The following is a 15,387-nucleotide window of genomic DNA, read 5'->3' on the forward strand; positions in this document are numbered from 1 at the left end:
AACCTTTTTCAAAAAAAAAAAAAAAGAGGCAACCTTTTTCAAAAAATTTGGGGTCTGAAAACTGGGTGCGTTTTATACAGTGGTTATAGATTTTTCTTACTTACATTTCCCACTTTTTTGTGCTTGTTTTCGTGCTCATTGTTGAAGACAGTGATTCATCATCAGACACAGATGAGGCCAAGCTAATCAATGGGAGTTTTGACAGTGATAAGGAGTTGTATGAATTTTATGATGAATAAAACTTGAGTTCAATAACTTTATGTAATACTTTTTTTTTTCAAATATCAGGCCCCAAAATTAAGGTTTGTCTTATATATGGGAGCGTCTTATACATGGGAAAATATGGTATATTTTATCCAAATGGACAAGAAACAGAAGAAAATGGAGGAGGAGAGGTATGGGAAATCTGGACATCGAGTAAGAAGAGAACCAGTTGTAAGCCAGACATGGGAAAGGTGGCAAGGATAATATTCCCCAATATCTGTTTACCTGTCTTTACTAGTAAGAGAATTTTTATCAGGAAATATGGCTATTACAAATAAAGACAGCATTTTACAGCATCTCTTGCAGTTCTGTCGAGATATATGCCTCAGTTTTGACTAATAAAATGTGAGCAGATGTGATACATGAAACTTTCAGATCATGCGCTGAGAGAGGAGGAGTCTGAGCTTTTGATGACTTTATAGAGTAGAGATGGCACGCCAACTGAGATTCACGTGTGTATACTGGGGTGGGCAGGGCATCCATATGTTCATGTTGTCATGTATCTCCACACACAAGTCTATGTCCTGACCAATACAGGAAACCAAGTGGTTTGACTAAAACAGCATTTGATTTCGTGAAACAGAACATAAGCCTCTATGAGCCCCAAAGTGAAAGGTTGTAAAAACCTACAAAGAAAAATCAAGCTAGAGGTTTCTGAACAAGGGAATCAGACCACCCAAAAGAATTCCTTTGAACTCTATAAAACAAATATGCCTTAAGACTCTCTCCTGTCAAATAATCCAGCTGAACACAAAAACATTGAAAATCTAATGTAGGAATTCAAAAAAGCAGGTTACTATAAACTAGAGCATGATCAATTGGCTGTTGTGCTCTAAATTTTACTTCTCCACATTTGCATACAGATATCATTCAGTCAGATGAATGTGGCAGTCAAATGTTTAACTGATTACATTTATCTCTAAAAACAAATCTGCACCATTCAGCTAGCAGCTGTGAGCTACAAACTGTTGTAGTTCACATCAAAAGCGACCTTAAATTTGCTGTATTTTAAATTGCTCATAATATATTTTCTTGGAATAAATACAGCACTGTAGCTTAACATTTTCAAACTTGCACCAGAATGTGAATCGAAATTGACTACCTGGTGATTATTCAGCTTAGCTGAGCATTTCTAATTCTTAGTGGAAGATCTCTAGGGGTGAATTTTCCAAGCCTGTGCAGAATTAGTTGAATGGCTTTCCCGAGTTTTAGTGGGAACAATGCAGCTAAAAGCCTATATGCTATTTTGAAAGTTTAGGCGCAATTAGTGACCAAATGCAATAACTATTCACTGGATGCTTTCCTTATGCACTCAAGAAAGTTAAAGGAGAAAAATCAATGCTGATATCTCAAAAGGATTATCTTCATCTCAATGGCACTTGGAGGTCAGGAGTCAGGTTTAAAGGAGATATATATATATATATTTAAAGGAGATATATATATATTTCCAGGTTAGGAAAACAAAGGGAAAGTCTTGAATTTCTGTACAATGCGAACTACAATTCCAACATCATAATAAGTTCCCCTTATGGTGCAGGAACACCACAGGGGGTGACCATGCGAGGAATTGTGACTTACCAGATAGAAAGGCTTCTGAAGTGCTGGTGTCAGTGTTTCCTGTAATTTTTAAATTACTTTCTCATTCCTGCCACATTAAGATCTCCTGGATGTATCATAAACTACTTACTGAGGGTATTCAGCTGGAAAATTGAAAAGAAAGCCTTTCAAGGGTTTTTCCTCTCCAAAACAGGTGGGAAGATCAAAAACAGCACTTGATTGTTTCTTTTGTTTCACCCAGGTTAAGTCTTTCAGAGTCTAGTAAATTTGCCACCTAATGAAAGAATTACGTGTGTATGTATATATTTAAATGAAGCCTGGAAATTTGGTAACAACAAAAGGAAGACAGTTGCTTTTCATAAGTTGAGCTGTTCACCTGGAAATGTCAAAACGTATTTACCTTCTGAAAAATGTCAAAGCTTAATACTCTGTATGATGGACCTGCTTTAACAAGCTGTGAAAACATTGCAATTTCTCTATAAACATTGTGCAATACAAAAAAAAAAGAATGTTCACACTAACAAGGAAATGTATTAGGCTAAAGAAAGCAAGAATAAAGACATAATCAAGCAATTCATTTACCACTTAAACCATCAACCTCCAGCAAATATTGTGCAAATCTTCTCTTGTACCTATATTGTTTCAAGCTACCTTACCTTCCTCCAAGCAGATACCACCTCTAAGTTATAAATGAATAAAACAGGAAGGAAAAGTTGGGGTGGCATTTCTTTAAATAGAATTTCTGCACATTTAATTATATTTTTATCTTAAGAGTATGTGCATATACTTTTGATAAACAAAGTAAAAATATAAGTATTTGACTCAAAATGCTATAGAACACCCTTGAATTTGTGTACATAAATAAGCTCTACCAGTAAAGAGAGAGTAGCAGGAAGAGCAAGAACAAAAAGCCGAAGTCAGAAAATATAGCACAAGTATGGAACAACTAGTGGTTAAATTATGCTGCATTGTAGGATGCCAAAGAGTAATTGTGAGATAGCTAAATTGAGGTCATAGGGTTCAAGGTCTTTCTTAAATGCCCGGTGAAAAAGTGTGTGAGTTTTCTATAGGTGACACAGAACAAGTGAAGTTATTTGGGCATGTAAATAACATAAGTAATCTGTGCTAAAAGAAACTTAATCTAGCAGTAACAACCAAATGAATTCAACAGGGGTGATATTGCCTAGAAGTGAGGCATTCCATAGAGACAGAGTTGAATAAATACAAGCAATGTTTACATTCAGTAGAATTCTCGGGATTATACAGACATGTACCCAGAGAGCATTCTTCCTGAGAATAATAAAAAATGGCAAATTAATAAACTGAGGTGGTGCATGACAGAGTGTTTAATATGACTCACCAGTGTTGTTGGATTGGAACGTCTTTCATCAACCAGAACACTGTAGTCACGGTTGGTCTTTGGGCCCGCTGGGGGGTGGGGAGATAGGACTGGCATGTTTTTCTCTATAGACCATCTTATGGGCTCTCCCTAGAATAAGAAAGTAATTTAGCAAATTGATGCATAATTAGTAATCTAGGTTAGGTTAGTGCCTACCAGGAAAAATATCCTACATGACTAAGGAAGTCCTTTGTCATTAATTTCAAAATGTTCCTTCTGAGTTTCTATCATAATAGGAAAAGTTTCCACAGCTGTACTACAGAATTAGGTATGGTAATGAAAGGCAGGAAACAGTCTGCTTTTTCAAAAACACAGCTATACTTAAAGAAATAGCCACAGAGGCAATGTATTCTCTTTTTTTAGCAAGAATATTTATTAATCTGCTTTAAATAGATAACCAAAAGAAGCATAATGCTCCTCACTACTCTGACTAGTAGAAATTAACAGAAAGTATTACTTTTCTACCTTCCAAAAATATTAAATAATGCCCTAAACAAAAGGACTGCATATTATGTAAAAGAGAGCACAACATAGGTCTTTTTACTAAGTGCAGCTATAAAATGAAAATTGTTACAAGTGAAAATCATACAGGGAGGAACCAGAGTGTCATCACAAATCTGCCAATGCTATAACAGGCCCATGTATATCTAGTTAGTGTGCCTGGCAATCTGGGCGAGAGTGGATTGCACATTGCTTCAGCCAATGCTAGTCACTCTTTATTTCCAAGAACCATTTTTCTCCTTCAACATTTCAGCAGTAAATTATAGAATCTATAACTCAGTCCTTGATGTAGGACAATATTGGCAAAGTTGAATTACCCACAATTCTCTATACACTAACTCTTCTGATCTTGAAAAACTCACCTGTCTCCAGTTATTTAACAACACTTTTGTAACAAGATTATCTTCTGACCATGATAAAATAGACAGATTTGAGTCTATCAAGCAAGAGGGGAAAACTACTATCTTACATGGCAAGTTATTCTACAGAAGCTTTACAAATATTCATCAGTTTGTGAGATGTGTCTTAGGCATCACATTTGTAATATGACACAGAAAATGAAGAACAGCGTGTGAGTTTGAATGGCTCAAGAAATTGAATAAAACTGCCAGCCTAAACTAAAACCTTTCAAAATGCCTAATTGAACCACTTGTCTCTTGACTCAAATTTATTTATTTCATAAGTTCACTTCAAAGAAGGATATCAAATACAAAAATAGAAAAACAGAATTTTTCAATGCCTTGTACAAAATGTCTGTTGTTATGCTGCTGTTTGCTAAGTTAGATTTTTTTTCTACCACATATTCTCAAGGGTCATATTTGCATAAAAATGTGCCATTGGATAATTCTTCAAATGCCCTGTTTTCCATCACAATGAAACATCACTGTCTATTTTTACCTTCATAAGGCAAAAAAAAAAAAGTCCTTCAATTTCTATCACATTATCAGTCAAGAAAATACAAAAGGAAAATTCCAAACCTAAAAAGAATGTTAAGTTTTTCTTTGAAAGATTTGTGTCTTACAAAACTTACTACTTTGCATGGGCAACACCTATTTTGTCATGATCCTCTGTAATAATAGTGGCCATGATTTAGGCTTGGAAAGCTATCATTTGACTTCAGCTATGAGTTACCCCCCAAAAAAGTGCCTGGAGGAACTTCAATAATAACACTATTGGCTTTCAAAATCATAAAATAATATTATGAAGTAAAAGAGAGCTGTGTAGCTTCTTACCTTAAATCTCTGCACTTGCTCCTTTCTAGCTAAAGTCTCCAGTTTCTTTTTAATTTCAAGCTGATGGTAACGCTACGCACACAGGCAAGAATGGAGGAGAGATTCGTATCAATTACATCAGCAAAACTTTTAGAGGAAAATAATTCTACAAGCTAACTGGATTCTCAATTACCCCTCTTGTCATTGAGATGGAGAAGAATCACCTGATTTTGTGTGCAAGTGGGAATATAAATTGGTATGACTCTTGGAAAGCCAATATACCATACAGCAGACAGTTAAAATTGTTCCTACCCTTTAACCAATATACTTCACTTCTAAGACAAGGAAGAAATCTAAATTTAAAAAAAAAATTGTGTTGTACACAAAGATGCAATCTAAAAGACTTTCATTATTGTTGGTAGTGTTCTCTTCCAAGCAAATATTCTGAAGCACTATGAAACTTAAAGAGAATAGTTAAGTTTTTGGCGCATCCATTTAATTGAATAGAATACAATCAATAAAATAAAGTTCATAAAGATTTTGTTTATAAAAAAATGGAAAATACATGTAAAACAGAAAAAGGGAGAATACAGAATTGCACAGAAACGTTATTTTATTCATCATGTTTATATTACATGCTTGTCCTCATGCTAGGATGATGTTTCATGGGCATCATCTCTTCTTGAACAACTGTAATTGCCAAGCAGTCTTATTTAACAAATAAAGAAACTGAGGCAAGGTGTCATAAATTCACCCCCAGGTCACACATCTAGTCATTATTAAATTTTAGTCTATTCAGTGTTTTTAAACCTCAAGTCTGCAAATTGGCAGTTGAAAATCTCTGGATATGTTTTTGTTTGTTTGTATTTTTTACAAAACCATGTTCTCTCAAAACATACATAGAGAGCAGGCTGACAGCTGTTGGGGGAGGGATTGGGGAAGGGAAGTGATGGGATAGAGAAAAACAGGACAAAAAAATTTTTATGGAGGCCCTGGCTGGTTGGCTCAGTAGTAGAGCATTGGCCAGTGTGTGAATATCCCAGGTTTGACTGCCAGTCATGGCATGCAGAAGAAGTGACCATCTGCTTCTCCACCCCTCTCCCTTCTCTCTTTCTCTCTCTCTCTCTCTCTTCTTCTCCCACAGCCATAGTTCAGTTGGAGCAAGTTGGCCCCAGGTGCTGAGGATGGCTCCATGGCCTCACCTCAGGCACTAAAATAGCTTGGTTACAAAGCAAGGGAACAATGACCCCAGATGAACAGAGTATCGCCCAGTAGGGTGTTTGTCAGGTGGATCCCAGCCAGAGCACATGCAAGAGTCTGTCTCTTTGCCTTCCCTCTTTTCACTTAAGAAAAATTAAAAATAAATAGGTAAATAATATTCATAGACATGGACAACAGTGTGGTGATTGCCAGGGGTGGGGATAGATGAAGGAAGGTATAGGGGGGATTAAAAAGAAATATAGCTTTTATTAAAGTATAAATATGAATAGAGACTAAAAGAAAATGTGATTATGTAAACAGTCCTTATCTCTGAGAGGAGACGTTCTATGTGGTTATTTTCCTTTTTTTAATTTAGAAATTAAATTTAATGGAGAGACAAGTATATTTTCCTCTTTTGTACTTTCTTGTGTTTTCCAAATTTTCTCTATTAGTCATATAATTGAAAAATAAAACTGATGTAAAAATAACCTGCTTATAATTCAGGTTGAAATCATTCCAACACATTGGAGAGTATTTTAAAGAGCAGTTTTGTTCTCTTTTATAATCCCCTCCTGCTTTCCTGAAACCCTGCAGATGCAATTATTGCCTTCTTAAGCATCACACTCCACCTTTCCTATTCTCTCACCCATGTGTCACCAAATTTGATTTAATCCCATGTCAACCACTTTCCACCTCCCATTTATATCTAACTCACTGTGGTCACCCATTTCCACCCCTTCTCCTCATTATCATAGCTGAAACTACTTTCACCAAGGCCACCAATGTCTTTCTCCTTTGGGTCAAACCTAATTTCTTTTATCCCAGTTGAATTCTGCCCCTGTGAGAACCTCCTGGCTTCCAGGATATCACTATATCAGGCACGTTTTCCCACCGGTTGAAAGTTCTTTTCCAGCCTATGTTGTTGTTCCTGATCTTCAATGTACATACCAACCCACCAAGCTAGAACCCTCCGAGCTTCTCCGGGCTGCTTCTCCTTCACCTTTTCTCAATGGGTGTTGGTCTTTCTCCCTCTTTCCTGACTCCATGGACAGCTGCATGTCCCCAGCACTTCCACAATTGCTGTTAGCGCACACCCTTTGGCAACAGCTTCCTAATTGACCTCCTACCTCCAATGTTTTCCAGTTTATTAATCCATCTTCCACACTTTTAACAACATCATGTTTCTAAAACAGCTCTGCTCATTTGTTTTGCTCCTCTGATAAAAAATGTTTCATCACCTCATCACTTACAATCCAAATCTGGTTTGGAATTGAAGAACCTCCAGAAACTGGGCCCCAACTTGTTAGAGAGTGTCCCTTCCTGACACTCTTTTAACCAACCCACTGTGCAGTCTGGCCTCAGTGAGCTTTCCCTTCCAGCCATCCACAATGTCCTTTCACATCTCTGTAACTTTGCTCTCTGAAATGCCTTTCTTATGTTTTCATTGGATGTCTCTCTCAGTTTTTAAAGTCCAGTTCAAATAGCAGGGCCTCTGAGCAGCATTCTCTGACTCTCACAGAGCCAAGTCATCAATTCCTTCTTTCCTGAATTGAGTCTGTTTGTCCCTTTCTTCAAGCATTTGATCACTTTCTACAGTATTTTTTTTTAAGATCCTACAGTCATACATCATGTAGCCTCATAATGGTAGGTAGTAAGCCAGCAATTAATGTTTTTTGCATGAATGAATACATGAATATTAATATAACATTAGTAAACAGCATCAGCCTAAACTAAATGTGAGACAAATGTGACAATTTAGAAAGAAATATACTTTTTGCTAATTAATTTATACATTATAAATTACATTTCACCATTTATCTAAGATATTTATTCCAAACTTTAAGAATACAAAGATGATTAAACAATAGCATATTTAGCTGTTATAGTTGTCAGTTATACAAAAGTTTGGAAAACCAGACTTCAAGGATCAAAGCTAATACAGAACTTGGTGCATACTGATTGTTTGAAACTAGTAACAGATTAAGTTTTCACTGTACTATTTTTGTAACATTAGTTGTAGAATTGCACTTAATACTTTCATAAGCAAGTGAATTTTGGGGGCCATAAACAATGATCATATGTAATTCATGTACATGATATAGCACAAAATGAATTCTTAAATTTACAGGTCACATACATCTTGAGTGAACACAACACTGCTCAATATAATGATAGCATAATTTTCAGTAGCACTAAACTTAGTACTGCTTTACTGATGATTCTACAGTTGTTCATAAATGTTTACTGCACCCACAGGTCAATGGTTTTATGAGCCAAGTTTTCTGATTTACTGCAGAATGTTAAAGCCAAGAAGTGACATGCTTTTTTACAGAGATTAAAATTGTGTCGATGCTCTATACTACAAATTCTGTAGAGCAAGGCTGAAATAATTTATCAAGTTAGCTAGATATCCTACTAAAAATGCCATGTCAGATTTTTTAAAATGTTGTTAATGCTTGGATTGTAAATTCATGCTGACCAACGTGGCCTAGAGTAGGAGGGACAGCAGATGTTTCAATGCCTATTGCTTGAAATTTAGCATACGACTGAGCTTCAGAGCCTTAAAAGAATAACAAATCTGAAATAATTCATGGCAGTGAAATTACTGATATTTAAACAGATGTCACTTGTTTTTAGCAAATGGAAATTGAGGTACAGATGGTAAGGGCTGGTATGTTTTAGAGTTGCCATTATGGATTAAAAATCTTTATTTGTTCAATTAAATATCACAAAATATATAATGGTGTCCATATTATTCTCTAACAGAAATGGAAAAATGCTTACCTTAGTCTGCTGGCTCCTTGCTACCTAGAGAGATACAAAGCATTTAAATCTCAGGTCACCTTATTCCATTCTTTTTTAATGAAATACAGGAAGAATGCTCCCTGCCTCTGGGTACAGAGGTGTTATTAATTATCATATTAGAAAATATCAGTACTACAGAAAATAGAAAATACTTGTACCTCCATATCAAGAACCTTATGGAAAATAGCCTGGGCTAAGCACTCTCGAATATATTTTTGGTGATCCCTCTTCATGATATTTAGCTTGTATTCTTTTTCAGAAAGTATTCTTCCACTTCTTGTGATCTGTCATGAATAAATAAAACACACATAGAAATACAAGGCAGAAAATGTATTGTTACTCAACACAAAGGGAAAGAAGAGAAGCGGCATCTCCTAAGCCTAAAGGAGTATACTACAATGGTTGATAAACTTTCACTTTTAATAAATATTTCATAAGGCAAAAACAGAGAAAGGCAGTCTTATATACCCATCACTGTGAAAATATATACAGTTGATGTACTTGTTATTTTAAAACAAGCTTTTCATTAAAGTAGCAATTTTCCCTTGACGGAACCCAGGTATTCTTTTTATTTTATTTTATTTTATTATTTTTTTTTTTTTTGCATGCATGCGTTGGGGAAGAAAGGGTGGGGTGCTATCTTAAACCAATAAATAAGGGCAGTGATCACAGGCTCATGACCTCACAGGAAGTATACTTTGAAGGGAAAAATATATAAGCTACAGAGGCTCTCATCGGTTTGTTTTTTAAAATAATTGGCTTCATTACTTTGTCTCCACACTACTTTTTGTTCTTTTTCTCTTCAACCCAGAATGTAACTTAATGTGATGTGATTCAGATTTTTAAAGCTTATATTGTGCTACAGATAGAAAAAAATCCAGATTGGTTTCTGTTGGCATCATTGCAAGTCCCCGGGATGGTGGTTTCTGGTTTTTTATTCGCAGTTGACCCTTGAACAACATGGGGTTTAGTGGGTTCCACTCCCCATACAGCCAAAATCTGCAAATAACTTTTGAATCCTCAAAAACTTAGTTGTCCTTCAGTTTTCTTTGGAGAACTGGTTCCAGGACCCCCAAAGATACCAAAATCCATGGATGCTCAAGTCCACCACATAAAACAGCATAAGTAAATATTTATACTTGGCCTGCTGCATCCACAGATCAAAACAACATAGTATTTGTTGAAAATAATCCACATGTAAGTGGACTCATGCAGTTCAAACCTGTGTTTGTGTTATTCAAGGGTCAATTGTACTTATTTGTTTGTTTGTTTTTTCCTTTTAATCCTTCTTATGGGCACATTATTTGGTATTTTTTAATAACTTCTTTTTTAAAAAAAGGGGTGCTATTTTTCCTGGATTGTTGATCTTTTTCCTTTCCACTTAATTAAACCTGCTCTTTTTTTAAAAAAGTCTAATCTGTGCCTACACATTTATTAATTTTGATAACTATAGTATTTTTAACACTGTTGTCACAACATATTGGAATGCTGTGATTAAGTTGTGCTATAAGTGATTGGTTATTGATAATTTTTTTTTATGAATGCATTTTCCAATGGAAGAAAGGGGTATGGTAGTAGAAAGTATGTGTGGGATTACAAGTCAGTCACAGTCTTTGTCCATGGCACATCAGGCCATGTGCTCCACTGGGAAGAATACGTTGAGAACTTGCTGTACTGCCACCCCCTCTGCAGTTAGATGTGTCATTGTTTTCTCTCCCTTGGGAGTGGTCTAATCTCTCCAACTAGACTGGCAGTTTCTATGGGAATAAAATTCTTAAACTGGCGCCTGCTTCAGAATCACCTTAGAAGGCAAATTGAAAAACAGATTGGCAATTTGATGAGGATTACATTAAATCTGTATATTGCTTTGAGTAATATGACCATTTTAATTTGGTATAACCACTGTGGAGAACAGTATGGAGCCTCAAAAAATTAAGGCTGACATTACCATATGACCCAAAATACTGACAAATAAATTACAACAATACACTAAAATAATATATCACCATTAAGTGAGGTTCATACCAGAGACACAAAGATGGTTCAACATATGCAAATAAATCAATGTAATGCACCACATTAACAAAATAAAGGATAAAAATCATGTGGTCTTATCAATAGATGCAGAAAAAGCATTTTATAAGATACAACATCTATTTATGATTAAAATAGTCGATAAAATAGATATAGAAGGGAGGTACCTCAATATAATAAAGGCCATCTAAGACAAACCCTTAGCTAATATATTGAATGGTGAAAAATTAAAAGCTTTTCCTCTAAAATCATAAACACAAAAAAAGATGTTCACTCTTACCACTCTAATTCAATATAATACCAGAGGTCCTAGCCAGAGCAATCAGGAAAGAGAAAAAAATAAAAGGCATCCAAATTGAGAATAAAAAATAAAAGTGTTACTTTTTGCAGTTGACATGATTCTCTATATAGAAAACCTTCAAAAATCCATGAAAAAATTATCAGAAACAATAAACAAATACAGTAAAGCTTCAGAGTATAAAATTAATGTACAAAAATCTACTACATTCCTATATACTTACAATGAAATTTCAGAAAAAGAAATTTAAAAATTCATTTTGTAATTGCAACAAAAAATAAAATACATAGAAATAAACTTAAAAAAGAATGTGAGGGACTTATAAACTGAAAACTACAAAGCATTATTAAAAGAGATTGAAAAGAACACAATGAAATGAAAAGATATTCCATGTTTATGGATTAGAAGAATCAACGTAGCTAAAATGTCCCTACTACTCAAAGCAATATACAGATATAATGCAATCCCCATTAAAATCTCAATAGTATTCTTTAAAGAAATAGAAAAAAAATTATCAGATTGTATAAAACCACAAAAGACCCTGAATAGCTAAAGCAGTCCTCAAGGGAAAGGGAAAACCAAAACAAAACAAAAAATCAAAAACAAACAAAAAACCCAGATGTATAACACTACCTGACTCCAAATTATACTATAGTTAATCAGAGCAGCATGGTATTCACAGAAAAACAGACACACAGACCAATGAAACAGAATTGAGAGCCCAGAAATAAAACCATATATATATATGGGTAAGCAATTTTTGACAAAGGAGTTTAAAACATACAATGGAGAAAAGAAAGACTTTTTAATAAATGGTGCTGGGAAAATTTGAAAGCCAATGCAAAAGAATAAACTATACTACAGTTTGTCTCCATGTAAAAAATATTAATTCAAAATGAATCAAAAACCTAAATATAAGACCTGAAACAATAAACTACATAGAAGAAAACGTAAGTACTAAATTTATGGACTTTGGTCCTAGAGATTTTACAAATCTGACCCCAAAAGCAAGGGAAGTAAAGGCAAAAATAAATGAATGGGACTATATCCAACTAAAAAGCTTCTGCACAGCAAAAGAAACCAACAAAACAAAAAGACAACCAACTGAATGGGAGATGATATTTGTAAACAACAGGTTCAACAAGAGATTAATATTCAAAAATATAAAGAAATACAACTCAACATCAAATAAACAATTCAATTAAAAAATGGGCAGAGGATCTGAACAAGCACTTCTCCCAAGAAGACATACAAATGGCCAACAGATATAAAAAAAGATGATCAACTTCCTTAGTATTAGAGAAATGAAAATCAAAAGTACAATGAGACACCACCTCACATCTGTTAGAATGGCAATTACTAACAAGTAAAAACAAGTATTGGATAGGTTGTGGAGAAGAAAGAACTCATTCACTGCTGGTGGGAATGTAAACTGGCAGGGCCACTATGGCAAACAGTATGGAGATTCCTAAAAAAATTAAGGAGAGAGTTATCATAGACTCAGCAATCCCTCCTCTGAGTATATACCCTAAAAATTTGAAAACATTTATTCACAACAATATATGTACCCCTATGTTCACTGTGACATTATTCATGGTTGCCAAGATATAAAAAACAACCAAAGCCAGAGGACCTGAAGATGGCAGTGGAGTAGGCAGATGCACAGATTCCCAGCTCACACCACCGAACTGGATTATAAACTAATTTATGAACAATCAGAGTGAAAAACCAAATCTGGACTACAAGACCAGCTCTCAAAAACCAAGGAGCAAATAAGAAGCCACAACAGACCTGGTAGGGAGCACCTGAATCTCTCCTGCTTACAGGAACGGGGTGGGAGAGGGGAGGCTGAGAGCCAGAAAGGATCTCACTCCAAGGAAAAGAGCAGTAAATACTGCTCACAGCCACTTGCCTGGCGACCAGAGAACGAGATGTAGCCCCTGCCCCGGGGCCACCAAGGGCCAGCGTGGTGGTGGGGAAGGAAAAGAGGCAGCTGTCACTGAGAGGGACCCCAGGAGAATATGGAATTCAGGTCATTTTCCCCAGAGCTGAACCTGGTTTGACCATTTGTTCATTTTCACTCATTTTGTTTTAAAGTTTGCTGTTGGCTCCTTTGCCCCCAATTAGCAATAGTCCTTGCACTGCAGCACATGACTCTGAGCAACAGCTCCTGGGCTAGCTGAAGACACTGAAAAAGGAGTGAAGTCTCTGGACCAGCCTGCCTACCCTCCCCAAACCCTGGCTTTGGTTTGCTCCTTTGTCCTCTCTGTCTCTTTCCGGCTGTGTCTCTCTTTCCCTCAGATTGCTTCAGGAGAAGGAAAGAAATGTTATTTAAAGAGAAGTTTAGTGAAACTAAACACTTGTATTTTCAGCTATTGACATTGGATTTGTGCTGCTCCTGCCCAGCCATTTGGGACAAGTCTTTAATGGCCTCTCTTTGCCCGATGGTCTAATGCAAACAGACCATAAAAAAATAAACTTTCCCTCCAAATATTAAAAAAAACAACAACAAAGATTCCTTTGATAGATAATTGGAATAAAGAAGATGTGGTACATATATACATTGGAATACTATTCAGCCATAAGAAAAGATGAAATACTGCCATTTGCAACAACATGGATAGATCTTGAGCATATTATATTACGTGAAATAAGTCAGTCAGAAAAAGCTAAAAACTATATGATCTTACTCATATTTGAGATATAAAACAGAAACTCATAGACACGGACAACAGTATGGTGATTACCAGAGGGAAGCAGGGTGAGAGAGTAGTAAAGTATAAAAGGGACAAAATATATGGTAACAGAAGATAATTTGCTTTTGGGTGGTAGGCACACATACAATATACAGACCATGCATTGAAATGTATACTTGAAACCTATATAATCTTATTAATCAATGTTGCTCCAATAAAGTGTGATGTTTACTGGAGGAAGGTGGGTAGTGGGAAGTGAAAGAAAATATGAGGGTTAAATATTGAAAGGAGACTCGACTTGGAGATGTGAACACACAATAATGTATTGTGGAATTGTCCACATGAAACCTATAAAATTTTGTTAACCAGTATCACTCCAGTAAATTTAATAAAATTATAAAAAATTAATTGGCCTCACTCTAAAGCTTCTGACTCAATAGGTCTGGAGTGGAGCTCTAAAAGGGGAAAAAGAAAAAATATATGTACCTCCATAGTCATTGCATCATTATTCACCATGGCCAAGACATGGAAACAATCCAACCAAAGTGTCTTTTGTTGGATAATTAAAACAGAGAAAAGGCCCTGGCTGGTTGGCTCAGTGGTGGAGCATCGGCCTGGCGGGCAGAGGTCCCCGGTTCGATTTCCGACCGGGGCACACAGGAGAGGTGCCCATCTGCTTCTCCACCCCTCCACCACTCCTTCCTCTCTGTCTCTCTCTTCCCCTCCCGCAGCCAAGGCTCCATTGGAGCAGAGATGGCCCCAGGCGCTAGGGATGGCTCCTTGGCCTCTGCCCCAGGCGCTGGAGTGGCTCTGGTCGCAGCAAAGCGACGCCCCGGAGGGGCAGAGCATCGCCCCCTGGTGGGCAGAGCGTCACCCCCTAGTGGGCGTGCCGGGTGGATCCCGGTCAGGCACATGTGGGAGTCTGTCTGACTGTCTCTCCCCGTTTCCAGCTTCAGAAAAATACAAAAAAAAAAACAGAGAAGATGTGGTACCTATACCAGTGAATACTATTCAGCCATAAAAAAGCTGAAATATTGCCATTTGTGACACCCTGGATGAATCTTAAGAATGTCATGCTAACGAGTGTGGTGGTTATGGGGGGGGGGGGGAGGAGGGGCACAAAGAAAACTAGATAGAAGGTGACGGAGGACAATCTGACTTTGAGTGATGGGTATGCAACATAATAGATCGACAAGATAACCTGGACATGTTTTCTTTGAACATTTGTATCCTGATTTATTGATGTCACCCTAGTAAAATTAATAAAAAATTAAAAAATAATAAAAGAAATTTTTAAAAAAAGAATGTCATGGTAAGCAAAATAAATCAGATGGAAAAAGTCAAGAATTGTATGATTTTACTCATATGTGGAATATAAAACTAAAAGCAACAAATGAACAAAGAAGAAAAGCAAACAAAAAT

At 36.2% G+C, this 15,387-nt stretch overlaps 1 protein-coding gene across 2 annotated transcripts in view; it reads right to left on the reverse strand.

The window, feature by feature from the left end:
• ERICH3 (glutamate rich 3) overlaps positions 1-15,387 on the reverse strand; it is a 147,072-nt gene that overhangs the window by 102,398 nt on the left and 29,287 nt on the right. Inside the window, exons 1-4 of one of the 2 annotated variants that reach the window (XM_066376573.1) lie at positions 9,096-9,123; positions 8,917-8,936; positions 4,954-5,025; positions 3,182-3,310 (exon numbers count right to left, since the gene is read on the reverse strand). In XM_066376573.1, coding sequence (XP_066232670.1) covers positions 3,182-3,277 — 96 coding nt within the window. In that variant the 5' untranslated portion in view covers positions 3,278-3,310; positions 4,954-5,025; positions 8,917-8,936; positions 9,096-9,123. Of the gene's footprint in view, positions 1-3,181; positions 3,311-4,953; positions 5,026-8,916; positions 8,937-9,095; positions 9,222-15,387 lie in introns of those variants that run through there. The other variant, XM_066376572.1, reaches the window with a different exon arrangement.

Source organism: Saccopteryx leptura, chromosome 3, assembly GCF_036850995.1.
Source record: "Saccopteryx leptura isolate mSacLep1 chromosome 3, mSacLep1_pri_phased_curated, whole genome shotgun sequence".
Lineage (NCBI taxonomy): Eukaryota > Metazoa > Chordata > Mammalia > Chiroptera > Emballonuridae > Saccopteryx > Saccopteryx leptura.